The 27,937-nt window shown below is 38.6% G+C and overlaps 1 protein-coding gene across 1 annotated transcript; it reads right to left on the bottom strand.

Moving 5' to 3' along the window:
- Positions 1-21,131: 21,131 nt before the first annotated feature.
- Positions 21,132-25,125, bottom strand: LOC105931712 (intermediate filament protein ON3). The gene is made up of 9 exons (XM_012870495.3): positions 24,710-25,125; positions 23,364-23,572; positions 23,189-23,249; positions 23,017-23,112; positions 22,750-22,914; positions 22,504-22,629; positions 22,201-22,421; positions 22,061-22,119; positions 21,132-21,961 (listed from the first exon to the last, which is right to left on the bottom strand). The coding sequence occupies exons 1-9, from the start codon at positions 25,025-25,027 to the stop codon at positions 21,849-21,851; spliced, it is 1,368 nt and encodes a 455-aa protein (XP_012725949.2). The 5' UTR covers positions 25,028-25,125; the 3' UTR covers positions 21,132-21,848.
- Between the last annotated feature and the right edge of the window lie 2,812 nt (positions 25,126-27,937).

Raw genomic sequence — 27,937 nt, 5'->3', positions numbered from 1 at the left:
ACACACACACACACAGTTGGACCTGGAGGAAAACGGGGCTGCCGCTCTGCTCTTTCCAGAGCGTGAGGAGGCGCTGCGGTCAGGTAAGCGGATGGAGAAACAGGTGATGCGGCTCTACTCTATTAGGCGGAGGAATCTCAGGGACGTGAGTAGTAAGTCTGACAGTTCTAGCTCACTATATCTAAAAACGTTCCTTTCTTCTAACAATATCATTACAGTCTTATTAATTAACGTTCTTATTACTGTCCCGTCAGCACAAATGGCATCTGGCATGTGTTTTTTTCCCCAATCAGTTTTTACTTTTCCTTTCAGTTTTTATTTTTAGTCACAAAACCGAATTTATTTTGTAATTATTTTATACCGAATTAAACCTACCATCCATTAGACAGTTTAATGCCTCTTGAAGGACTGCAATTTTTTTATTTTTTTTATTTTTGATTTATTTATTTTAAATCCAAGTTTATGTTTTCATCATATTTTACATGTTTTTATCTATGCTATCGGGCAGATCAATTTCCCATATCGTGGATCAATAAAGTATCTATCTATCTATCTATCTATCTATCTATCTATCTATCTATCTATCTATCTATCTCTCATTTTACTATAGTGTGCTATTTATGACACTCAATCATAATTGAGCCATTTATGGTTGTAATTTGGATATTTCTGTGACATGTGGCACTCACAGCGCACTGTATAAATTTCCTGGGTAAAAAACAGAAGAAAATATTTGCAGTTAAAATTTGAGACTTTGTCAGCATTATCTTGAGCACCTTTGCTCTTTTAAAGAAAAAAAATAAGTATTTGCTTTGATTTAGAGTAACTGTCTTATTTAATATCAGTGCCGTGGCTTACTTCTGTATCTCAAAATAATTTGTTTCTGGTTTTGTGCATGAATAATTATCACAGGTAGAAGGTTTGTTTGTGAGAATTAAGCCAATTTCTCAAGTTTAGAAATCATGTCACTGCATCAAATGCAAAACAGACTTTCTTCTGAGCTCCCCAAGACACCTTACAATTTTCATTCAGCACTTGGTCCAGCAAAGGCTCACACAGCTGTTTGTTTCTTCTTTTGTCCTGCTGTCTCATTTACATGCCGCCATCAGCTGGCCTCTCAAGCCTGAAGGACCTGAAGGAAGAGTGAAATTGAATCTGATGTATGCAGGCTTGAGCCCCAAGACAACACCTTTGTGATAGCTGCTCTGAGTTCAGCATCTCCGCAGCACTAACTGCCTCAGACAGCCTCTGTCAAAGATGATCTATAAAATGCGTGCGTGCGTGTGTGGGTGTGTGTGTGAAGGACATGATGGCTACACCGCATAGAGCCAGTTAAATGTAAAATAGAGAGGGACCTAGGAATATGACTCAACTTGGGAGGGAATCTCAAAGCTGGCAACGTCCAGCTTCATGGCATCCATTATTTATTGGGTTCCCTTTGATATGTTCAGCTGCCTCTTTTCCTGCTACTCTTAGAAAGGAAAGTGGACTGCTACAATATCTGAGGAAATTCATCCACAAAGAAATCAGTTTCTTCCAGTCTGATAAATGATTTTTGTCCTGTTTAATTTATGGAAATTGACTTTATTGTATCCATTAACAAATGTAATCCTGTTATTATTCTTTAAGCACATGTATCTGAGAGTAACTATTATATAACTAATCTTATCCACATGTAAAACTGAATTGATAATTTTGTTAGCATTGTATCTTTTATGTAGATCCCTACAAAAAAATAATAATAATCAGAGGTTATTTTGTAGGATATTTTCTCTAAACGAAGTATAGATAACGCTTCTGATTGTTCGGGATTCTGTTGTGTCTGCGTCGTGTCCTGATCTCCTGAGCTGTACCTTTCCTCCACTGGAGGGTGGAGCTGAGCGGATACGCTCCTGCACACCTGGTCCACATCAGGCCATATCAACTGCTGCAGCTGACTGAGGCCTTGTCCACACGTAGCCAGATATTTTTGGAAAATCAATACATTTTTATGCGTTTTGGCCCTTCATAAACGTGTAAACTTAGTTTTCCATTATTGCTGAAATCTCTGACCAAAGTGAAGATTTTCTGAAAATGACGTTTTTGTGTGTAGTACATGGCTAAACAGAGTTTTAGGGTCTGGCGCATCACAGTCTGTGACAAATATTGCGGTTCCGACGTCACATGTGTGACCACTGTTATTGACTTGACCATGCAGTGAAGGAAAAAAATAAATGTTATCAGAGAGGTGCTGATTATTTTTTATTTATTTATTTTTTTTGGTGTTTTTTGGGGGGAAATCAACTGTTTACAACACGTGTCTAATCAATATTAAACTGGAAAAATTCACTGCTCCATAATCAGTGGCCATCATTTATTTCTAACTGACTGTTACACCGGCAACCCCACAGCATGTCCTGTCTTAACTTCGGTATCAAAACTTCAAAGTAAAAGCATACATGGAACGTTATAAATATTATAAGACGCCTTTTGCTTGTTTCCTTTAAAAAGGTAAATTGCTCCAATATGTTGAGGTGGAAAGGAGAAAGAGCACTCGGATGGCAGCTGTTTTCTATCAACTCTCCCTCCCAGTACAGAAGCACAATTCTGGTCAATGACCTCATTGTTTGAAGGACTTTGATTAGCTGACATAGGTTTTAGATTTGCGTTACACTGCCCCCTGCGTGTTTGGCATGTTTAAAACAACCTTCAGGTGACGTATTTGTGCAGGCTTGTGTGGACAAAACCTTTCTGAAAATGATTCTGTGTGTACAATATTATTTTTAAAAAATGGTGCCGGGGAGATATTTGATTTTAAGATCCTTCTATCTGTGTACAAAACCCCAAGTGAGTGTCAGGCTTAGTGGTGGCCTCTAGCTTTCTGCGTTTCTCAAGCACTATTATGATTTCCAGCATCAACTGTTCTCCTTTGTGTCTTCTCACAGGTTGAACCTGCTGATTAATGGTGAGTTCATGGTGATGAATTTTCTCTAGAGAACCCTCAAACAATCTACTCAGATTCTCATTGCAATACTTTCCTGAAAAGTTCATTTTCGTCAACTGGCTCTTTGCAGCTCTTTGCCCTAGTAACTCAGTGCCCTACCTCACGTCCAGCTCCTACCTGCTGCCCTCGGGAAGCAACTCCTTCGAACACCACCACTTCCTTGATTCCATCCCAGCACACAGACCAACACCTCCTGGGCTCTGCTGCTTTTCCTCTAAGCGCTAATTTTCCTGCTCTGACAACTTACCTTACCATCCACCTGTGCTCTTCTTTCTCAGAATGTTCCTGGTGCCATCCTTCCTGGACATATGTCCAATAGAGACACAGCTCAACACAATTGCTTGCTCGGGCCTACTTTATGTAAAGAGAAAAACTGAGAAAATTTAAGAGTAAATGGCAGCAATAACTGCATGTAAAGCAAAAATAAATAATAATAACATATTTACAGTGTTGAACAGTCTGCCACTTTGCAACCTATACTGAATTTAAGGACTAAGGGTAAAATAAGGGATTATTATGTAATAGATTGACAGTCACTGTGAGAAAACTTGGTCAGAATGTGTTTGCGAAGCCTATAGCAGCATAACTAGTGAGCCACATGACCCACTCTGAGAAGCTTAACCAAGGGGGAATGTTTCTAACCTGGTGTCAAAGGAAGATAAAAACGGGAAAAAAAACTCTTGAGTTGATCCCACAGGAGAGGAGCCTGAAGAGTGATCTATCTGCCTGTCATTTTACCTCAAGCCCTTGAAACCACTGGTAAACATGAAGGTTGGGACTGAAGGGCTATTTTAAATTCTAAATTTAAAAGGAAGCTGATGAAGAGGAGGTGAATTCTGAGAAATAAGACATCTCGTTTTAATATCTTATAAGAACTCTTTCTGCAGCATTTTGGATTAACTTCGGGTTGTTTTTTTAAAACAAACATTTTGGGCACTTCTGAGGATAGAAAATTGCAAAAGCCCAGTCTGGAACTAACACATACATGATCTGATTTTTCTTCAACTATTTGTATTCACTAGTAACTGTTAAAGTTTAATTTCCATCTTTAAACAGGTTTTTATGACTTCGTCACGTTGTAAAATTTACCTCAACATCTTTTTTGCGTCATGCTGCTGTAACAAAAGGGAAGGTTCAGGAATCAGCCTGCGTGGGACCAATGCTTCTGCTCCTTCTTCCCTGCTATGCTCTCTGGGTCTGAGCTATTGCAGCATATCTTTTGACTATGTAGAGATCTTGTCATTGTTTTGCACCTCCTGAATATCAAAGAAAGCTCCAAACTATAAAACAGCACCTTTCAGACATCTGCTGAATTATATAACTTCAGCCACTAACATTTTTTTCATTCTTACATTCTTACTTTTTTATTTAAAAAAAAAACAACAGCTTTGTGATTACAATTTCATCTTCATGTATGTCATGTTGCATCTTTCCTTTGACTGCGTTTTTACAAAGCAGATGATTATGAGAATTGTCTCAAAATGAAGGTTGTTTGAAGTGCCACATAGTCTTTTTGAAAGGTTTGCAGTCAGAAACGTTTTCCTTTTGGGGGTCAAGCAGAGGACTATTAACTCATGAGCTTTCCTTATAACTGTCAACCCGCCAGACTAGAAAATGTTAAGCCCCTCCTTTGTTGTGCCAAATGACCCTGCACAAACGGTAGAAGTTGCAACAGTGGGAGCATGTTTTCACACTCCAGAGAATTCATCACCTGCCAGGTAGATTGTTTGCTGGCCTCTCTCCTCTGTGTCCATCTGTCATCCCACTGGCTGTTCAAGAAACACTATATAATGGCAGCAACCTCGCCACCATTTCCTGGTTCACTGGGTATGGCTCTGCACTCCAGCAGATTTTTGCTGCTCAATTCTGGGACGTTTTTTAACTTGGCGCTGGGTAGAGGAGAATATGGCAGTAGGTGAGGTACATTAAGCACCTTTCTGTTTCCCCCTTCCTTATGAAGGTAATGTGGCTTGACAGAAACATGAAGATGGACCATGCTCTGGATGCGGATGTTTTGTGTGTTGCATGTGAACGAAATAAAACTAGAAACAAAAATGTTAGCTTTTTGATGCATGAATTATTACGTAGTACGTGTTAGGATAAAAAAAGAAAAAGATTTCTCACAGTTTTTCCATATGTTTTTTGACTCTGTTATGTGTATTTGTCAAAAAGAAAATGAATAATCTATCTACATTTTGAACAAGACTATGAAATAATAATAAAAAAAATATTAAAACTAAATTAGTTATCATGTTTTTTATTGTAAAATATTCTAATGTTAATGAAAGAGATAGGAGTCATTAGTTGACTTACTGTTTAAAATTGATTTCAGAATTCTGTCAGTACAAATGACGAACACAAAAACAAGGTTGCCAGGTTCTTTTTAGCTTCCAGATATCTGATTTTTTTCTTCTTCTTTTGTTCAAAGTTCTCTCGGGTGGCAAATTCTCCCCTGGGTCCGCTGTCAGAACTCCTCCATGCACCACTCACCTACCTGTCCACCCTCCAATGCTGTGCTGCCATCATCATTTACATCTGGAAACAACCAAAAGATCAGTACTAACCTACACTGCTTGCCACAATCTGGCAACCTCATGCTCTGTGGGTGTGCTTACCTCCCTCCTGGATCTTCACCATCTCTACAAACATCAGTTTTCTCCTCTTGGTCACCAACATCAGTTCCCAAAGTTTTCAACCCTCTGTTGACACCTCTCTTTCTTAGTGCCTTCCTGCATCCCTCTTCTGAGTCCTATGGAAACCTTTACTTGCTTGTTTTGTCAAATAAACCATTAAACCTTACACGGTTGTCTGTAGTTATTGCCTGCACAATATATGTAACTCTTAGAGACGTCATTTAAGGAAAAATCTTAGAATTTCTCCAATTCCAAGATTTTTCTCAGAGTTTTACCTCGGTAAGATAAAAGTTATTCACAAAGCATCCTAGTCCTTAAGAGGGTCCTACAGTGATAAAAAGTTAGGAGTAGTGAGGAAGATGTTTAGGGAGCCTAACAACCTCTCAAGCAGGAAAGATGATAGACACAGAGAGAGCTGATTGGCTGATCCACAACCTAAATACTGGAGGAAATTAACACATAAACATTTTTAACAATCATACAATTATTAGTATTTAGATTAGATAAACTTTATCATCTCCATAGAGGGAAATTAATTTGTTTCAGCTGTACAAAAATAGCATAGTTTCCAACCCAATGACAAGAAAAATATATCTGAAAAACTACTGATGGTACTTTTACTCTATTGTGGAAATTCAGTTCAACTGTATGCAAAATCTTAAACTGCTAAAAACTGCATCTGTAAATATAAAAAAGCATTTTGTTGCTCCGGTTCCAAAAATCTAGCCCTAATACCCCCTCAATGTCTGGAGCATTTAGCATCTCAGGGTGCACCTTGTTCACCTACTTTAGCTATGTGTTGCAAACACAGTTAAACTAACTGATGAAAGTTGCAGAAACATTTTTTGTCATTGAAGTCTAGAGCAACATAGGAAGAATAATAGTAAAAATGTTCTGTTAAGGAGAAAAAAAGAAATAAATGTTCTGTTAAATACACCCCGTGATGCATGATGCCCATGTTAATGGGCAGAGAATAACTGCCCCCCTCCACCTGTGTGAAATCAATACTTCAAAGATTAATTGGTGTTGCCATTATTTTTTTAATTTATCTTTCTCGTACTATGAGGGACTCATGCTATGAAAGCTATGATGTTTCTGAGGTGCTCCACTTTCTTGACTGCCATGTGGGTTTGAAGAGGTTTGCTTTGAACTTGCATTTCTCTGCCAGTATGCAGCAAAGAATGGAGTGTCAAAGCGACTGGAAATTTCTTGTGGGATATTCTGCTGGATTCAAGAAAGTTCAGAGCAATGAAATGAGCTCTGATTAGCGCGGATATGGCCATGACTGCATATAAAGTGCAACAATTTTAAATTCCCCTTTTTCACATCAGCAAGACATAATTATATGGATCAGCAATCAGCAGCCTTTGTAGCCACTTAAATGCTACTTGTGCAGAATCACAATGCCTCCTGGTCTTTTAGGAACTGGAAAAGCAAAATCAATTTTTGGCTTTTAAAGCAGGCAGTGTTGGTGTTGTTTCATTAGAGAGGGCTTTTTGCACAGGAGGAAGTGTAATTGTCTGTGCTTTTACTCTAGGTAGCCCAGGGTATTGCAACACAGTGGGAAAGATTGCAGTCAAAGGATTTTTAATATTCTCCCAATTTTCATCAGTGGCCTTCTTTTTTCCACCAGCTAGCTCGCTGACCACATTCCAATCAACCAAACAGATGCAAACAAAGCTAGAAATTAAACAAAGTGAGACAGCTCGGAAAGTATGTCAGCCCTCAATAGCATTTTATTTCCTGGGCATTAAAATGCACTTTTTGTTAAAGCAAATTCAGATTATTCAAGGTATGTTAAGTTAAATAATCAGATTTCTTCACTGTTCAGCCATTGTGGTTGGTAATAACGTATCACAATTGACAAAAAACAGTGAATTATGAGAATGATCCTCCCAATTCCATTGGACAGTGTTGATCGTTGAAACAAACCAATCCATGTATTGAATAATTTATGTACTTGAAGTCTTTATATAATATTGAAGGCTTACATAAATGTCTTATTTAAAAAATCTATTCTGATTACACCAGGAAACATATGACAAAACAAAGAAGCTTAAGGCCAAGCTGATATTTTCCCTGTGTTTTAAAAAAATCTACATCTTGGCGGTCTGAGGGATTCCTGGAAAACCCATCATGTGCAAGCAGGTGGTGATGGCATCAACCATAAGAGTGTTAATTTGAAGAATTGAAGCTGGAGTTATTGTTATCATACTTTGCTGTTTTCTCTCAGTCACTCACTTATTCATCATACATTTGAAGCTTAATGGAAATGCAAAGTATTACAGATGTTTCTGTAATACTTCTAATACCCTCTGTGTCACTTTTAATACCCTCCCAATACATTCAATGCATACACACCTTAAACAGTGTTTGAAAATCTCCACTTTAACCACGTTTGAAAATCTTTTTTTTTTTTTATGCTTTAAAGTTTTTTTGCTTTGGGACTCCAGTGAACTACAATCTGTAGCAAAACTCAAAAACTGACATTTACAGATGCTATCAATTCAGACTCAAAGCTTGATGTAGTTTGCACAGGAATCGTTACAGTATTTTCTCTGTAAATGTACAAAGCTAGAAGAGACATACCCCAAAAACCTCAGCAGTTATTGCAGAGATAGTATCAACTCAATGGGGGTGAATAAAAATGGATGTCTCACTTTTCGGTTTTCATTTGTGAAAGAATTTAAAAAAACATATATATCACTTTCTTTCCATTTTATAAAATTAGGCATTACTTAATGTTGGTCTATGACATCAAATTCCAATTAAATACATTGATATTTGCAATTGTAAAGTGACAGAATGTGGATAACCTGAAGGGGTCTAAATACGTTTTGTCTTAAAGTTAGAGTGGCATTGGAGAAAGTCTGAATGCTGTCTCAAAGACAGATGGTTCTGACAGTATAGTGAGCCTCTTTTTAAAAAAATAAAATACATTACAAAACAAAAGATCATTTTTGAACATTAAGTGGAAGATATTTTTTGTTTTATTTCAGCTAGCAACCATGAATCATACCCTGCAAAGGAACTGAACATTGACTATTTGTCAATGTAATGTTTTACTACCTCGACACATTGAACTGACAGAGTGCTCCAACACGTTAGCTGCATGCGGAGCTCAAACCCACTCAACATCTCATACTCCCCAGGTTTGAATCATTGGAGCATTCAGCCTCATTTATCCTCAACAGATCCTACAAGCCCTAAAGTCACAGCAAGTGTCGCAAGAAAACACTTGCTGTTGCCATCACACATTTAAATGTAAGGCACCATTTTTTTTAATTATTTTTTTTTTTTGATGGGACTGCTTCCATGGAGGCTCCACATGTTCTTTGCCTTCTAAAGGACTCCTCTGCTTACTTGGCTGAAGATGAGATTTCCAGAGTATGCAGGGTTCTTGAGCGTAATGTTATCAGATTGGACTGAATCAACCAGTTTTTTTTTTCATATATCCTGTCCTCTCCACCTTGATTTCCTTCCATAATGCCATGTTGTCATGACACTATTATACATTTCCATCACTTTCTGTCATGATTTGGGTTTTTGTTTTGGGCTAATTATTCTCACTCCATGCTGCACTTTTCTCAGTCACCACTCAGCACCATTATCAGCTCCACCTGCTGCCACTAAATACCTTCAAATCATTGCACCTGTTGCTCTGCCTTTATATACCTGCTTTACTCACCACTCCCTGCCAGAATGTCTTGTCTAGCCACCTGCGTGTGTTTTTCTCCCCGGTGGATTTTTTTTTCTTTTTTTTTTTTTTTTTTTTTTTGGGGGGGTCACTCTGCCTGCTTATCCTTTGGACCTGTCCTCTATGGAGCTCATGCAGTGACATTGAAGAGATTAGGCATTGTAAAATTAAACATTGAAAAATCACTTGGAAAAAGAGATTTGGCATTGAAAAATTAGACACTGAAAGGTCAAACATTATTAGAAAATAATAACTTATGATGATATTCTCATTTTATGCAGCTGTTTTTTTCAATGAGAGATGTTTTCAGTGTCACTGCAGAGTTCCTTCAGCTATGATATTACTACAAGCTGGCCCTGTTGCCGTTGGGGGTGGGGCTAAATGGAAGGTCCTGTCACGGGCCTTATGTTTTTCAAGCACTGTCAGAGTAGAGGTGGCTGAATAAAAATGCACTCTTTTAAGATTTCTATATGCAAACATTTTTGAAAACTGTACTGTTTTTTTTCTTCCACTTAAAAATTTTGTGCTACTTGTGCTGGTCTATTTTATAAAATCCTTGTAATATACATGCAAGTTTGTGGCTTAAATGTGATAACATGTGGAAAAGCAATAATGACTTTGAGGCACGGTATGTTTGCTCTTGATTCGGGTTTTCCCAAGTCTTCTTTAAATCTTCAATCCACAGTACTGATATCTTCCACATGCAGCATTTGTAAATAAACCCAAAACGCCTGTGTTATATTTCACAGAACATTTCTAAATTTCCTTGGCTGAAGAGAAGAGGAGAAACCTCCAACGTTTTAAGACAAATTCTCTAGTGCAAGAGGACATATACACCCCCCTCCACATAGACAAAACAACACACTCTCCAATCCAGAGGACCAGCCTTGGTTCCAGAGGATTGGCTTACCATCAGTCCTCCAACAGATGGATTTCTATTACAGTTTTATATGCTGATGTGCCAAGCTCACCCAGTGAACTGGCAGGCACTCCAAACAGCCCCTCTGGCAAATTCATGCGCCTTGTGAAGAACAAGAGCTCTGGTGTAGTTTGCCATGCTGTATAAAATTAGTTTAACACCACAACAGAGACTCAGTCACTGTGGTTTCTACTTTGTGGTGAAGATTAAACACGCAGCAGGAACAGGATGTTTTTTCTCCTATCCCTGATGATTAAGGTCTTGCATTTTTCTCAAAGAAAGTTAAGCTTTAGACACAGGGGATTTCATTAAAGCATGTCATGTCTCTAAACCTACTTCTAGTATAGTAAAGTAAAAACAACATGTTGAAAAGAAGAGTTAAGGCTGAACTCTTATTGATGCTTCTCAGAGTGTACTTTATGTTATGTACCACTTTTATATCTAGCATGTACACATTGTGCATGATTATTAGGCTATTGAGCATTTTGCTTACATCATTCTTTTGCTTATTTTCCAACTCCAAGCTATACAAAGTTGAATACGCACTAAATTTAAGCATGTCAGGCGATGTGTATTAGTTCAATGAGGCAAGGTGTGGCCTAAGGAGATATGTGCCAAATGAAACAAACACTCTTCAACTCAAAAGTCAAAAATTGCAGAAACTCTATCAGCTCTCAGTGTTTGCAAATAGGGTCAAAATAAGTGTGTTAAGAAAGATTCAAATTAATAGCAAAATATTTTAGATGTAAAAGTAAAGTAATCAAGAACTTTTACTCCCCTAGTGCAGTAATATTCAACAACTGCAACCTACCTGATGATTTACAAGGCGTTTAGTGCTCAGACACAGCGTCAAGCTGAGGAAGGCTGAAATCCAACCACTGCTGAACGAGACATAGGGGGAAGACATCTCGTAGTATTTGCACAGGGAATACACAACACACTGCCATCACAAGTTTTAATTGACACCGTAAATATGGACGCGGACCACTAGAGAGAGACAGAGCCCAGTACCAGTATTATACCAAATTGTACTGAAAAGACAGACGAGAGATTGCCGAAGTTCTTTACACGTATTTACATAGATTCCCAAGACTAAAACTAGCTTTTAATGACATAATTTTAGGAAAAATCTTTTCAGAATTCTATGATTGTTTACAAAACTTTACCCCGGTAAGATAATAGTTATTTGCAAAGCACCCTAGGCGTTAAGAGAGCTCCTAAAGTGAAAAAATATCAGGAGTAGTGAGGAGGACCTTTAGCAGGCCTGAGGCTCCATACCCTTAATAATAGCTTCTAGCTCCATAACTTTTCATGGGGTCGACAGCAAGAACTCTAACATGGGGAGAAAAGGGACTTCGGACTGTTGTGCCAATTTCGGACAGCCTTTAACTCCAACATCATTATGTGATGGAAACACACATGGATGATACGAGTCAAAGGCCTACAGCCTTCCAAAAATGAACTACAAGGTGCACGCTCTCTTCTCTCTGGACATTTTTGTTGATTTCCCTGAGGAGGCTGTCACACAAAGGACTGTGGGATATCAACCCCACAGGGGAAAATTAATTAGTTTCAGTGGCTCAGTGGGTTAAGGGCATGGCTCTTGTACCAAAAAAATATATAATAAGAGGAAAAATGTTGAATAATCATAAACAAAAGTTGGAGAAATGTACAAAGAATAAAGTACCAAAAAAAAATTATATTATTTACAGAGATGCACTCAATAATATTTTTAGAAGAATGGTAAAAAAAAAAAAAAAAATTTGCAGAAAAATATACAGATAAAATCACTCTGGACTAGATAAAAGAGGTGAGAACATATTTTCTGTACTGCACATGATGATACCAGTAGTCTAAATGATCACATGAATCTCTTCTCTTCCTTCTCGCTTTTCAGGTTGGTGCTTAAAAGCACCAAGACAAGCAGAGAAAAAGCTGCATTGATCTGCAGCAATATGCTTAAAAGTCAGCCTATTTGCGTGTCATCCAGGGACCAATTTACCTTTCTACGCTCCTCTACTCTTCTCCCAGAGCTGTGCTTACAGAGACACTGCTCCTCTGTCCAATTCGTGCTTTCCACGTTTTTTTCTATATTTTAAGTTGGTCGTTCTGCCAAATACCACTTTATACAATCAGGCAATCTCAGTAAAATGCTGACAGCTGAGTGCACATTAATATGAAATAGGTTAAGTAGTAAAATTACCAGTATGGTGTGTAAACATAACAGTAAGTAAATCAAAACAATGATGAGAAAGTAAACAAGCTGTGTTCAGACATTTTGATGCTGTGACAATTTATGTTAAGTTTCATTATCATGTCACAGATTTTTTAATCCAGTCTATTCCGTTAATTTCTCTCAAATGATTACTAGGAGCGCATTTGTTTGTGTGTTTTCTTTCTTGTACTATCAACCAATCACAGCTCTTTAAAGACAGCGCCGCGCCTAGCAACGGGGTCAACTCTTCCCCAAGATAAAACTGTCTGTCGCCTCCCTACTCAGAGTCGCTTTGAGCAGCGATCAGAACCACTGCTAAGCTAAGATTCCTAGGTAGAAATGTTTAGGCTAAGATAGAAGCTGTCTGAGAGGACTCTGGGAATCATTGTGAATACAGGCTGATGTTGAAGTGATGGAGAGACTATAGTACCAAAAAGTCAGTCTTACAAACAATGACAAACTGCCACATCTGTTCTCAATTAAGACATTGCTTAAATCAGCACCATGCATGTTTTAACCCAAGTATTAGCTTAATTTGCGATAAATTCAACTATTTTTCAGGTAAATATACAGCACTCTGCTGCTTTAGTTAGGACTTTCCTGACAAAGCGAAGTACATAAAAAGCCAGACTCAAAAGCCATACATCACGCAATACATCATGGAAGATCCAAAGATATTCAGGAACAAATGAGAGAGTAAGTATTAAGATCTATTAGTCTGGAAAGGGTTACAAAGCTTTGAGACTCCAGCGAACCACAGTGAGAGCCATTATCCACAAATGGTGAAAACAGAACAGTGAAGAACCTTCCCAGGAGTGGTGGGCCGACTAAAATTATAATATTCTTCTAAATGTGAATGCTGCTTCTTAAATTAGAATAGTATTGAGCTCCATAAAAGAGGGTGGTTCTAAATTGGCATAAAGGGAAATATTATCTTATGGAATCCACACGACCCTTGTTGTGAATAATCTGCATGAATCCATTGTACAAACTTGGATTCTCCTTTTACAGCTATTGTTGTGTGGGCTCAAAGCAACAGACATATGCAACAATGGTAGATCCTGCCAGAACCCATGAAGAGTATAACCTTTCCGGTAATCTCAAGAGATGATTGCAGTGAGATCATTACTTTCCCCTTGTTGCTTCCAAGGTATCAAGTATGTGCCAGCAGCTTGCCCTTCATGTGTTTTCTGTCAGAGCCTCACTACATGCCTTTTTAAGTTAATAAAGTTTTGGTCATGCTTCCTGTCAATAACTGTGAAAATCTCAGTTATAACAAATGAAGAAAAGGAACATTCCCCATTTTATTTTATAAGTATTGTATTTAAATTCTGTTTAACTTTGTATAATAACAAATATAACCATTGTGTATTTTATAGATGCATGAAATTGGCTTTATATGGTTTAATGTCTAATCCTAGATTTTCAAATTGCACAATGGAACAATAGAACACATTTAAAGCTGATGATGAGACCTACTGTGCCCTTGGCTGAGAATCTGCATTGTTATCCTTTATGATATGATAAGCACTATATGTTGGTGTTCAAGCACTATAAATCTATATCATTATACAAATATATTAATTGACACAAGCAGTGCCGATAATGGAATCTTGTCAGAAACCATTGACTGTAATGAACCTTTCTGCCAGCAGGGGGTGCAGTGTTCCTCTTACCACTATTATGACAAAACTTCCTGGTGGGCATGCAAGCACACTCACACCTACTATTGCAGTGCCAGAACTGTGGCAACATAAAGCAACTAGACATCTGGGAGATAAGGATAGAGTCAGGTTTTAGTCAATATCTGTCCGTGTCTCAGGATACTAATCGGAGATGTTTTCAAGAAACCCTAAAGCGTCAGTTACTATTCAAAGCACATTCCTGTAGATTTGTGACCACACGCAATACAGATTAAAGACTAAGCATCACAACATGACGTCTCACCTGGAGCACTATGTGTTTGTCTGCATACCAAGCAGTTCTGTCTTTTTTTCCCAAATACAAGGCCCAAAACATGGATTGCCCTGCCATCAGTGGGGCTGCTGCCAGCTAACAAGAAATGCCAGAACAAATGCAGGATTTCTCTCCAGATCTAAGCTGTCTGTATCAGATCTAAGCTGTCTGTATCATGATTCACCCCTGACAATCTGAGACGATAAAAGAAAACAATGTGTTACATTTTATATAATATGAGCAAATCTACTTTTAAGATTTTTGTGTTTGTTTTATTTATGTATCCTTAATTTATCGGGGACTTCTTTTGATTGTGAGGAGCTTCAGCTATTTTCCTGGTCTTGTTGCACCAGTAAAAAAAGCTGTTGTTCGAATCTCTATGAACCTGAGCTCGTTGTATCAACAAACTGAATAGTGGGGATGGTCGGTTTCATTTAACCCGTCTATAAAATACCTTATTTTGTAATGAACGGGGACGGATGGACCCAGTATTCAGACCGACAAGCACGAGATGATTTAAGAGGATTTATTAGCCTCACACTTGCAGGATAAGGACAGGCAGGTCCAGTGGTTAAAGAAACAGTTCTAGTCAGTACACGGGTGAGCAGAACTTGACAGGCAGGGATCATGCAAACTCAGAATCCTATGGATTGGACCAGGTCGGGCAAAAACAGACAGGCAGTCCAAAACAGGCAGGAGCAAACAAGAACAGGAACAGGCTGGCTCAGAAATCCGCGAGGCAAATCAGGTCAGGATCAACAGGCAAATCAAAAATGCTGGATACAACTCATCGACAGGCACCCAAGAAGATCTGGCACTGATGTCTGGTCTGAGGACTGATTTAAATACTGCTGGAAACAGGTGGATCAGGTAAGAGTTGATTGCAGAAGGGGTGGAGCTAGGAAGGTGTGTGGAGTAAGTAATCAGACCAGGCATCAGTGCCGAGATACTGACAGAACTGAGACAGAAAATAAACAATAACAGAAATCAAACAAGAACCCAAAACAGAAATCTAAACTAAGGCAGAAACTTAACAGTGGCAGAAATACAAACTATTACATATTTCCAACCAAAAACACGCTTATGAGCAGCTTTTTGCAGAGATATTATCACACTTACTGAAAAATGTTCTGTGAGCTTTACAGTTGTTTTTCTTTACTTTCTAGCAGTCTTTTTAATGTAAGGAAAATGATTCAGGAACATTAAATCCAAAGCTGTAAAGGCTATCGCCTCCTGTTGAGAACACTTCTGCCAATGACTTTTTTCACACTTTAACTTCTCAGGGAGTGTTTTGTCTGATACATTCATGCAATTGCACAGTTATTTAGACCATATCGCCTGTAAAGTTGTCTGTGAAGTCGCTGCTGTCTTTTTTGACTCGAAGATTTAAATCTTCTCAGATGCTAAGGACTATTTGCACACTTTTAGCTTCTCAGGAAGTGTTGCCGTTGCATTCAGCTATTTGGACATTATGTCTTGTTGCGTCTGTGTGTTATGTGTGAATCTGTGTGAATTCTGAGCCGGTGCCTCACCAAAATGTCATTATGGTCACATAATGACAACAAAGATTCTTGATTCTGGATTTGTGTGGTGTCATGGTTAACTCGGGACCTTGCCCACCCTTCTTTGTCCCAGTTCCACATTTTTAAGGTTTTAAACATTTGAGTTGTTCCTCTGACTGTGGTATAAGCAACTTTAAGTGAGTGGCTGCTATCTTTACATTATTTTCAGACTGCTGAAGTTAACCCAAATACCCCTTACTTGAAGAGCATGTTCTGTTGTCCTCACCATTTTCAAAAGAGACTAAGAGAAAGGTACCTCTGTGTCACATCCTAGTTATACCTCAGGGCAACTCAAAGTCATGAATTATAACATAACATTGTCTCTGGCACTTCACAAAGTAAAGTAAATCAGAACATTGTTTCAGTTGTAGTAATATTATAGGCAATGTTAGGACACCATTAATTTGATTTAAAAAATATATATATTAATGTGAGATTATCATCAGCAAAAATAAATCGTCACAATACCAGAGAAAATTAGCAAAATGGCTGGTCAGCATCAGCATTTTCTAAGAATGGATTGATTGCTGATTGATGCCAATAGTGGTTGTATGTTTCCATTTTACAGAGACCTAACCTTTTAGGAGAAAGTCCTTTCTATCATGGTTATTATTATATTTCCACAACATTCTTTGTGAAGAAATATGTTTCTGGGAAAGTAAAAACTTGTACAAAAAGGAAAATTGACTCATTTGCTGTTGTTTATTGTCAAGGAACTTTTGCCAGCATGTTTTCTGTTGAAGAGGAAACAAATCACAGATCACAGGTTAGCCGTTCAAATCATTTTTAAGAGGTAGCCCAGCCAGTTCCTCATTGGAAGTGCAATTGAAGGTTTCATTCAGCAGCAGCTATGTACATCTGAGTTTTAACCAGCAAAATGAAAAAGCCCCAATAAGATGTGATAAGACTCATGCATTTTACCATGTCTGCTCTGGCTCCACCTGTTCTCAGATCCTTCAGCTGTCCGGCCCCATCAAGCAGCAAACAGCCTGACACTGCAGGGTTAATTGGTGTCACTAATGGATGCTGAGATGCCCGGAAGTATGACCATAACAAGTGAAAATCAACGGGTGTGAGACTGCACAGGAGAAATTCTAATCATATCTCCTTCAGTTTATGGTCATGGACGAGGGAAACCGAAAACCAAATGTCACAGAGCATCTGTTGCAGGAGAAGCAAATGAATGGGGATAGCTGTGGACATAGCACACAATGGTTGATCAATTATATCAATGATTTACAAGTCTGTATTGTCCCTGGTAATCAGCCTGACATATGAATCAGTGATATTTTGTCAAATGTCATGTTTAGAAATGTAAACAAGGAAATAAAATACAAGACACTGAAAGACTGGTTTGCGTGAGCTGAAACCAACACACAATTTTTTAATGCTTTGAAACATCGGTGTCCGAAGTGTGACCCCTGAACTGATTTTGAGCGGCCCCCACCTGCAGTTCAAGAATGATTTGGCCCACCAGCACAGGTGGATGATGTAGATGAAGGCTTCTTATTTTTAATTAGGTCAAAAGTATTACAGAGTTAAAATCTGCAATGTAGTCAAAAGAAATCTCTCGCTAAAACAAATTTGCAAATCACATTTTAATAGAGGCAAATGTGCAATATCCTTTACAACATTTGGATCTACAATGATTTACACTTCTCTTTCCTACAGAAAGTCTGAATAAGGAATTTAATTTAAAACATTACATGCTCATAATATTTTCGTATATTATTTTTTTCATTATGCCCTGTCCTTCTGGTTCATGTTTTCTTGCAAATGCTTTAAGCTTAGCCTTTAAATCACATTTGAATACTTTCTATTTTTTTTAACAAACAACAGTAAATCCATCTATCCACTGGGAACTAAAACTGACAAAAGTTTCAGTTCACCAGGCAGAGGTGAACTGAAATACTGTCCCTTTACAGCTGATGACTTTGCTATCACTGCTCTTATCTTGTGTGGTCATTGCACTCATTGCTCATACTTAAATTTGGGGTCATGATTTCTGAGCTTTTTATTTGACTGCAGGCTCAACTTGAAGCACTTTGTTTCATGGTGACTGCAAAATGCAAACCAAAGAAAGCACTTTTAATTTTCTGTTTCAGTAAACAAGTATATTGGATCTGTTTAAAAGCAATATCATATGTTAAGTGTAGGGTGAAGTGTAGGTTTTCTATCCTTTATGGCAAACTGTTAAGATAAATTAATGAAACTTCCTTACTCTTAGTATGGTTGTTTTACAGTCTTTGGTTTGATTTTTACTAATTTTTAACTTGAACCATCAAAGCACTAGTGGAAATATTCAAATAGCTGGCCAGCAGTTATAAGAGTTTCTAATTGTGTTGATGCCAATAAAAAGGCATCAAATGTTTTTCCATTCATTATTGAGAATGGTAGAAGTAATTTTCACCCGGACTTTTTTTTTTATTAAAACATTTATATATTTATTTTCACAACTTAGAACGCATTTTCTTTCAGAAACAAATAAACTTCTTGGTTGCACAAAAATACAGTAATTCTAAATCCAAATATTCCAAGAGTACGGATAATTTTAGGCTCAACTGTAAGCATATTAAAATTTGCTTGCACCAGATTGAGTGACTTTATCTGCTCCATAAGTGTTTTGTTTTCTCTAAGTTTATGGTCATCATTTCTCTCTGATGGGTGCCATCATATCAGCCTGTCTGTCTCTTCACAGTTCTCTCCAGTGTTGACACCTCCCTGTGATTGACCCACTATGATTTTCCCCTTCAGTAGTTTTCAATTTAGATTGTAAAAACCAGCTTGTTCTTTATAGACAGCAGGAAAGTAAATCTTAAAAGGTGCCGTGAAAGCACATTGACAGTTGTCTGTGAAGATTTTCTGTTTGACCTAGCGTCAAGAGCCAGGCAGTTCTGATGGATGCTGACAATCCATATGGCTCTTTATGCGTCTTCAGAAAGCTTTCCTAGAGAGGACACAGTAAGGTTTGATATCAAAAGATGAACGTTTTTAGGATTCTCTTCATCTGAATCTAAATACACATAATTTAATCATACCTTTTACAGTAGTCAGTGAAATTTTATGCACATACAGACATCAAATATTTCGATCGGATACACTTGTTTAGGTGAATAATATTTCATATATAGGTTAGTATATAGTTTAAGTGAATAAAGTCTGTCTCTGTAGATTAAGCCTCTTCTTTCTCTGCTTTGTTGTGAACCCCTCTCCTCCACTCCACCACTGCCGCAGGTTTCATTCTGTCAGCAGCTGCGATCAACACTAGTGCCAGGGGAAACACTGTCCTCTTCGCCCAGGGCAGTGGCCATGGCACTTACTGGTTTATAATACCACAGTAAAAGCCTCAGGGTTTCATTTACCCCACGAAACCAAATACTGGGGCTTTAAATCCTGGGGATTTCAATGGAAAAGGGGCTATTGATTTTTTTTTAGGCCCAGTAGAGAGCACTACTCTATGCTCCACACAGCCAGATAAAACATTTTCTGGCATCTCATAAAAGTTATTTTAAATAAAAGGAACAGGATCATTGGAATAGGAAAATTGTTGGAGTTTTTAAATAGCAACAACTTAAAAATACCTGTATAAACAGGGAGACCCATATCTACACAATAACTGATTTTTATTCATGCGTACAAGGACAGAGCTGAGACTGCAAAGATGTTGTCAGTTTTGTCTATGTTAAGCAAAGACTTAAATCATGACAAGGTCAAACAGATTTGCTTTTGAAAAGCTGCTCCAGAGTCCAGACACAGTTTTTTAGTATGAGCGAAACAAGTACATCATCCAGCTGGAACATCTCAGGCACCTTCTATGAACCGTTTTAAGTGGATTTTTATTTCTAAACAACTTTCAGCAGGTACTCTAGCATAAAAAGTACTAAATCTAAAAGATAAGACTGCAGGTTTGACCTTGACCCACTGGTAGTGCCCCACTTACCCACTGCCACCTCTAGAATCAGCATTTCAGTTCACAATTTAAAATTGGTGCAACCATGTATCATTCACTCTGATGAATAGGTGGCCTGGCAAAGACGGTCTGTCTCTACTCCCCTGTCTGTCCTACCTCTGAAAAGCATTATTCAAGAGTAGGGCTGTGTGAAAAGAAAAAGGTATTGCTCAGTGGGTAGCAGAAATATTGCTGCTGGAAAGACAAAGAAGTATTTCTTTTCTGCGTACTCTGTGGTGGCACTCAGGTCTGATCTTTTGGCTCAGGTATACTCTGCATACTCAAAATTAGAACCAAAAATGGAGAAGCAGCATGCAGTTTGTATGCTCCACTTACCTGGAACAAACTCCCACAAGACTGTAAGAAGGCTGAAATCCTAAATTCTTTTAAATTAAGGTTAAAAACCCATTTGTTTAGAGTTGCCTTTGACGATTCCAACAAAAATTATGTTTGTGGTTGTGACAAAATGTGGAAATATTCAAGAGGTATGAATACTTTTGCAAGCCTCTGTAAACTTAACTGAAAACTGGGTACGTAGCCTACAGGTAAAGAAAAGTTTGTAGTTCAACTTTTCTTTACCCGTCGTTATTATGCCACTGCAGTGTACTTTTGAGGGGGGTTTTCTGATATTCAATTCATGTACAGCACTTTGAATTATCTTGTCACTTAAATGTTCAACACAAATAAACTTGCTTTGCCCCTTGGGAGCCCTAGTCCTTCTATGGATGTGCCATCTCCTGACACTTGAAGGTATTACAACCATAGAAACTACATGAAAGAGGCATCCGGCTTGATTTAGACACAACATAATTTAACTAATTCTTAACTGTCTGTCTTTTAAAACAACTCAAACAAAGTTTTATATATGTCATCATGATTTGATGTTGCTTTAAAACTTTGCCTTTTTGCATTTTAATCAATTAACTTTTTTAATACTGTATTTAATTATACAAGCCTTTCAAAAAATATTTATATCGCTCTAAATAAGAATAAGCAGGTCGGGCCTCAAGCAAAACTGTAAATTGTTCTTACTCAAGAAAAGCATCAATTGTGCATCTTGAAACGGATCCTTCCAAAAACAACCACCATTTTGGCACATTTTCACCCCTTTTGCAGTCCAACTAATAAGTTAAGAGTGACTGAAATTTCTACATAAGTATGCAGAACCTTTTTACCTTTTTAGTAATCGAAACAATAATAAAGACAGACCTTTTTTGTTATATTCTCAGATTCACTTTAATGAGATGTTTAAACAGTCATTAGCAACATCCACCCATCATGCCACTGAGATGGTTTTCATAAAGCAAACCTGGTTTTAACTTCATTTGAGGTCAAAGGCAACAGGAGGAAAAACTAAAGGAGAGTTTGAACAATGCTAACGGGAGTGAGTCAATAACCAATCAGGTAACAAGGTTTCAATGTAAACATGTAAATTCATTACATTTTCTATTCTGTATTTTTCCATTTTTAGGTCTCGTAAGAGATGTGCTCCACTTAAGCATCTTGCAGACCACAAGAATGAGTAACAAGATTTTTAAAGACAACTAATGGTTGACTGTAAACTACAGTTGTAGTCTGGGGCAGAAATTAAATTGCAGCACATTTTCCTGTGTTGCAAAAGATGGAAGCATAGTAAATATGATCAAACTATGTGTTTTATCACTCCACATTAACCTTTGTTTCTCCTTTTCCAAAAGATGTCAGTAAAGAAAAAAATATTGCCATGCTAACTGACCTGGCCCTTCAAAAACCTCTGTTTATATGTTGTTGACCAGAACATAATTGTTGCCCGTTTTAAGAATTGCAGATTTTCTGGGACTTTCAGCTCATTTCTTGAATACGTGTGACAGCATTACTTACTGAAAGGGTAGAGATTTAGCACAAATTCAAAGGTTTCTGAAGGGTCTAAAAAGTAGCTCTACTTCTAAAAGACTTTAATAGAATCTTCTGGAGCTGCTTTGTGTGGAGACGGCAGACTTAGTGATGGTACCGCCATAACCACCGGACATGCCACCATACCCATAACTGCTGTTGCCACTGCTTACTCCTGCAGCACAAAACAGGAAAGAAATAATTTATATTTTTTCTGTTATCTCAGTGTTTTATTTGTCACATATGATGATGATAAATTACACTGGATACCTACCAGAGCTTGTAGAGCTCTGCTGCACATGTATTTTGGTGCTGGGTCCTCCGCTGGACAATCTTTAAGAGAAACAATGGAGAGTTAGTGCTCAAAGTGGCGGTTAGGCTTACAATTGAAATAAACATTGAGGTTTTTCCCACCTGAACTCTTCTCCCTCCAGCAGTTTCCTGTAGGTGGCAATCTCAAGGTCCAGAGCGACCTTGATGTTCAACAGGTCCTGGTAGTCACGCACCTGGCGGGCCATCTCTAGCTTGGTTCTACTCAGAGCATCCTCCAGTTCCTTGATCTTAGCCATGGCATCGTTTACCATCTTTTCACCCTTTTCCTCAGCCTCTGTGATCTGAAGCTCAAGGCTGCTCCTCTGTAGAAAATGTCACAAGTGGCTGAATGTCTAAACACAATTCTAAACAATATTTTATAGACACGATATTGTTGAATTGTACCTGTGCCTTCATGGCTTCAATCTCATTCTGAAGACGTGAAATCATACGCTTCAGGTCAGCAATCTCAGACTTTGTTGTGCGCAGGTCTGTCTCATACTGTCCTGCGGAGCTCTGCATTTCATTAAACTGTCAATCAGAAGAACAGAATTAATACTAAGAACCTCACTTCCAGAAAGATGGTTACATGCTCATGCTTGTAACAGAATGAAAGAAAAAACAAAGAACATCAACCACAATTTTAGGTACCTTCTGCTTGTACCAGCTCTCTGCTTCAGCCTTGCTCTGGTTTGCAATTTCTTCATACTGAGCACGCACTTCAGCCACAATTGCATCCATATCAAGGGTACGGCTGTTGTCCATCTCCACAACAACACTGGTGTCCTTAACCTGGCCCTGCAGCTCAGAAAGCTCCTGCAGCACAAAAAGTTGCCAATTTAGCTCCTTTGTGCAGGATCTTGATGGACACTTCTCATAATTATATTGCAAGTAGTTTGATACAGAAGTTGTACGTACAGCTTCATACACAGCCCTGAGGAAGTTGATCTCATCCTGAAGAGCATCCACTTTAGCTTCCAGCTCGACCTTGTTCATGTAGGCAGCATCGACATCCTGGAAACACAAGAATCTAATTAAATTTTACCCCAGAAATGAATTAGTTACAAGAGCCAATTTCATATTATCCCACCTTCTTCAAGAGCACAAACTCATTCTCAGCAGATCCACGCCTGTTGATTTCGTCTTCATACCTTTTGGAACACAAAACATGAGCTTTTTTTTTTTCTATATCTATACAGCGAAATAAATTCGGAGCATACATGTTCAGTTATGCTCAGACTTCAGTTAATTCTTCCAAAACTTACTTCATCTTGAAGTCCTCAACCAGACCTTGCATGTTTTTCAGTTCCCCCTCCAGTTTACTCTTCTCATTACCAAGACCATCAAGCTGTCTGCGCAGGTTGGCAATGTAGGCCTCGAACATGCCGTCAATGTTGGACCGGCTTGTGGTTTGCTGCTGCAGGAGGCTCCATTTTGTCTCCAGCATCTTGTTTTGCTGCTCCAGAAAACGGACCTGCAGAAAAAAACGGAAAACAAAACATGATGTGTTTTAAAGAGACAGATTGAAGTATTCAGTATAATTGTAATTACTTAGAATGGAGGGCTCAGATTTGATTGTACAAAAGGTTGTTCAAGCTGAATGATAAAAGCAAAAGATTTGAAGGGTGTATCATTTCAGGGATGAGGCTTTAAATGCCTGGCTGCATCCTCGTGCCTGATTGTAGACATACCTATCTAAACTGCCACACCCTTGCTGGAACAATTGCATCACAGCACCGGCTTGAGCTCAGACTCTTAAAGATTATTTGATGTTGGTATAAACAGTTTGGTTTTTCAAAGGATATGTAACACTCTGAAGATGACAACGAAAAGGTTCACTGTTTCTTTGCTGAGCTATGTCTCATCCTAAGTGCTCTGTTGAGCTATAAAAGCCAAAAGGTTTATGTAGCCATTAAAACCAGGTGTGGTACTTTAGGCACAGAAGACGAACCAACATCTAATCAGTGAAATGCGTATTTTCTGAATTTGTTCCTGAGTTTGCAGAAACTGCAGAGCAGGAAAAAGAGTATTGGAATTTGTGGCTGTAAGATTAGGATCAAGTGAAAGTTGATTTAGAGCCACATACTTAATATTCATGTTGCCCCTAACAACCAGTTGATAGGTGTGCAATGTGCAAATGGCACACTCTGGACTCTGTGGTAGTAGTTTGAGTTATACCTGTCGACCAAGTGCGAAATGAGCTTTGGTATATCATCTCTACTTTTGTGTACTTAGTGGACAGAATTACCTGTCCAAGGTTCAGAGGGGCTTTCAAGCCAAGCACAGTAGATATTAGACTGAATTAAAGGACGAAGAAGCAAAACAATACATGACTGCATGACTTAATCATTTTATGAGCAGCTCCAGTTACAGACAAATGCCAGGGATGATTATGCTTCAAATATCAGATATACAGCATACTTGCTCAGAGAATCTTTCAAGTTTCAACTCACAAGAATCCCCCAAATACTACATTTGCTGCATGCTTTAAGCTCTCCTTTATTTTTCCTTCAAACACAAGTCAAAGATGGCATAATTAGCCATAGTTTTTTTCAGGCAAATCAAGACTGCAGTAGCTGAACTGTGGCAAAGAGGTAGACAATACACCAACCTTGTCGATGAACGAGGCAAAACGGTTGTTGAGGGTCTTGATCTGGTCCTTCTCTTGGATGCGGATAGCCTGAACGGTGTCGTCAAAATTTCTAGGCATTGGGGTCAGCAGGCTCTGGTTGAACTGGACCGGGGAAATTTGCGGCGTTATGCTCTGCTGGCTTAAGCCAAACCTCTGCCTTGTCAAAGACATGCTGCTGAAGCCACCAGCGTAGCTGGTTGCAGAACCATAACCGGAACTCTGGTTGCTCCAGGAGCCAGGTGTTGCATAGGATTTTCTGACGGTCCTGGTGCTTGTGGTTGACATTGCTCTCCTCATCTTGGCAGTGTTAAAGATTGTCCGCTGGCTGAGCAAAAGAAAACTGGAGATGTGCACGCTTCAAAAGGAGAGTCCCTCTGAATGTTTGACTACCGATGCTGCCTCCTCTTATACTGTGACAAACCGGAGAGGGGAATCCTCTCTTCAGCCACCTAACCTGTTCCTCAACTTCTTTTCTTTTTTTTTTTTTCTTTTTTTTTTTACTGTCAAGCCTTCCCCCTAACCTGACACACCCACAGTGGCGAGTTACAAGAGTGGCCAATCCTGTTTAACAGGTGGGAAGGCTCAGCACAGAATTTGGTCCCTCCCCTTTGCGATTACTTAAGATCACGCATAGTTTTTAATGTGAGGGAGACATATAATTACTCAAAATGCCTATCAGAGTCGGTATTAACAAAGATAGAGTCCTTTCAGAGAGCTCCTATTTTGGGCAAAAAACAATCTCCCTGATTAGGATAGCTGCACAGAGTGACTCTGAGGAAAGAGGTGACAGAAAAGTTTTATCTCAGTGAGGAGGTGTAGTTGACCCTGTTTCTAGATGTAATGCTGTCTTCAGAGCTGGGACTGGTTGAAACAAAACAAGCAAACAAACAAACAAACACCAATTGTTTTTTTTTTTTATATAAAATAAAACACACAACAAATGTGCTCCTAAAAATCAATAAAGAGAAATTAACCAATGGATACACTACATTAAGACATGTGTGTCATGATGATGACAATTAAATAATCAAATAATTAAGAAAATAATCCTGACAAAGCATGAAAATGTTTGAATGTACCATATTTACATCCTCATAAATATTTTGATTATTATTATGTTTACTCCCCATACTAGTCATTCTACTACTTTATCCATTTAACATTAATGGGCGCTAAACTCTCAGCATTTTACTGTGATTGCCTGCTTGTATAAAGTGGTTGTATTTGGCCAACATAAAGACCAACATAAAAGTGGAGAAAAAAGTCCAGAAAGCAGCGCTTCTGTCTGTACAGTTCTGCGAGAGAAGGAATGTTGGTAAATTGATCCTGGGATCTTGGTCCGAATCGGTGGACTTTGAAGTACTTTATTAGATCAATGCTTCCTTTTTCTATGCACGTCTTTTTCTCTGTTTTTACGCACCAGCTTGGGAAGTGAGAAGCACTCTGTGTAGCAATCAAAAGCCAAAGAGGAGATGACATCACCCTAGCAGATGTGTAGATGATTAGTCATCAGATCACTCTTAAAGGGATCCACTATTAGTTGAACATGTTGGCCAAATATGTTGTAATTTTCCTTTTAACTTAAAAATTGTTGTTTGTGATACCCAAAAAAATTGTATACTCTTTGGTATATTTTTCACCCATGGAAGTCACCATTTTTTTACCTGTGCAATGCATGATGGGTTATTGATGTGGTTAGGTCCTACTGGACTGGAACTTATAGAGTTAACACATTACACATTTTTTTTATCATATTGCATTTGACTGATGTAAATTTAGACACCACATGGTGTTGCTGTTGGTTGTAATTACAAAACAAAACACAACAGAAAAAGTGAGGTGAGTCTTCATCGCTTCTAACGTTAAACAAAAAAAAAAAAACATTTTAGGAAAAGCTGTTGGAAGAAGACAACTTCCGAAAGACCCACCTTTGTGCTCTCAACACTTCTCTCCAGACAATTTTTAATCATTTTTATGAACAAAATTAATGAAGGAGCTAACACTGGGTGTATTTTTATCCATAAAGCGCCAAAAGCCCCGCCGCCTTGTGAGCGAAAGAAGCTGGGAGAAACATCTGAGACAGGCAACACTGAAAGCCCTATTAAATAATGGAGGTATTGCCACTGCCACCAGTACCGAATGTAAAATCACGGACCCAACACCGCACCGAAGACCAGACCCTAAACGGGTGTTAACAGACTGAATACCAGCCTGATCAGATCATAAGCAAGTGTTATTGGACCTGACGCCAGACACAGAGCACTACTTACTAGAGTCCTACGAGTGGTATTTGTCATTAATTATTTATTCATTATTAATTAGAGTAATTAATAATTATTATTCATTATTATTTTTGTTATTAGTATTATTATTATTATTACTACTACATCACTACATTGTCATCAATTTCAAAGTGCCCCGGTTCAAACTTAAAAGGTTTAACATTACTCATTGCTGTTTTGGCTGGACGGAGCTAGCGCTAAATGACCCAGTATACATCATTTACCCAGAATGCATTGCAGCGTAAACAACGTGGCAACACCTGTGTGACAATATTTTATTACAATTTATAAAACTAAACATCTTACTTTATTTTCACTCTATATTTTTTATACATAAAAAATATATTTCTCAATTGAAAGCTGTCATGGTGCAGCTTTGCCTGCTGCACCATGGACATATTCATGGCACTCTCCTACTCCCGTACATCTCCAGTTCCACACCTCAGTAATCACCATCACCTGTCATGCCCAATCAAGCCAGGACTCAATCCACCTGTTAGCACTACTATAAAGACTCTCCTCTGTCAGCTCTTCCCCGTCGGATCGTCTGCTCATTATTGCTCACCTCTGCTCTCTTCACTCATACATCTGCCAGCCCGTATTTTCTTCTTCGTCTGTCTGTCTGTCTGTCTGTCTGCTTGCCTGCCCGCCTGCTTGCCTGCCCGCCTGCCCGCCTGCTGATATCTCTCTCTGCTATGCTGCTGGTTCTGCTACAACACCTGCACTCCCACAACTCTCCCTCTGCTGTGCTGCTGGCTGTTCCTCTACCCCAGCTCTCTGAGAACTCACTCTGCTGAGCTACAGGCTCCTTCTGGACCTTAGCACTCTCTCGTCTTTCCTGCATGTCCATCTGCTCCTGCCATCACCACTCACCTGCTCCAGCCTGGTATGAACTGTTGGTCACATCCTCCACAACCCTCAACCT

This window comes from Fundulus heteroclitus, chromosome 20 (assembly GCF_011125445.2).
Source record: "Fundulus heteroclitus isolate FHET01 chromosome 20, MU-UCD_Fhet_4.1, whole genome shotgun sequence".
In the NCBI taxonomy this organism is placed as follows: domain Eukaryota; kingdom Metazoa; phylum Chordata; class Actinopteri; order Cyprinodontiformes; family Fundulidae; genus Fundulus; species Fundulus heteroclitus.
This window is presented reverse-complemented; position numbering and strand designations above follow the sequence as displayed.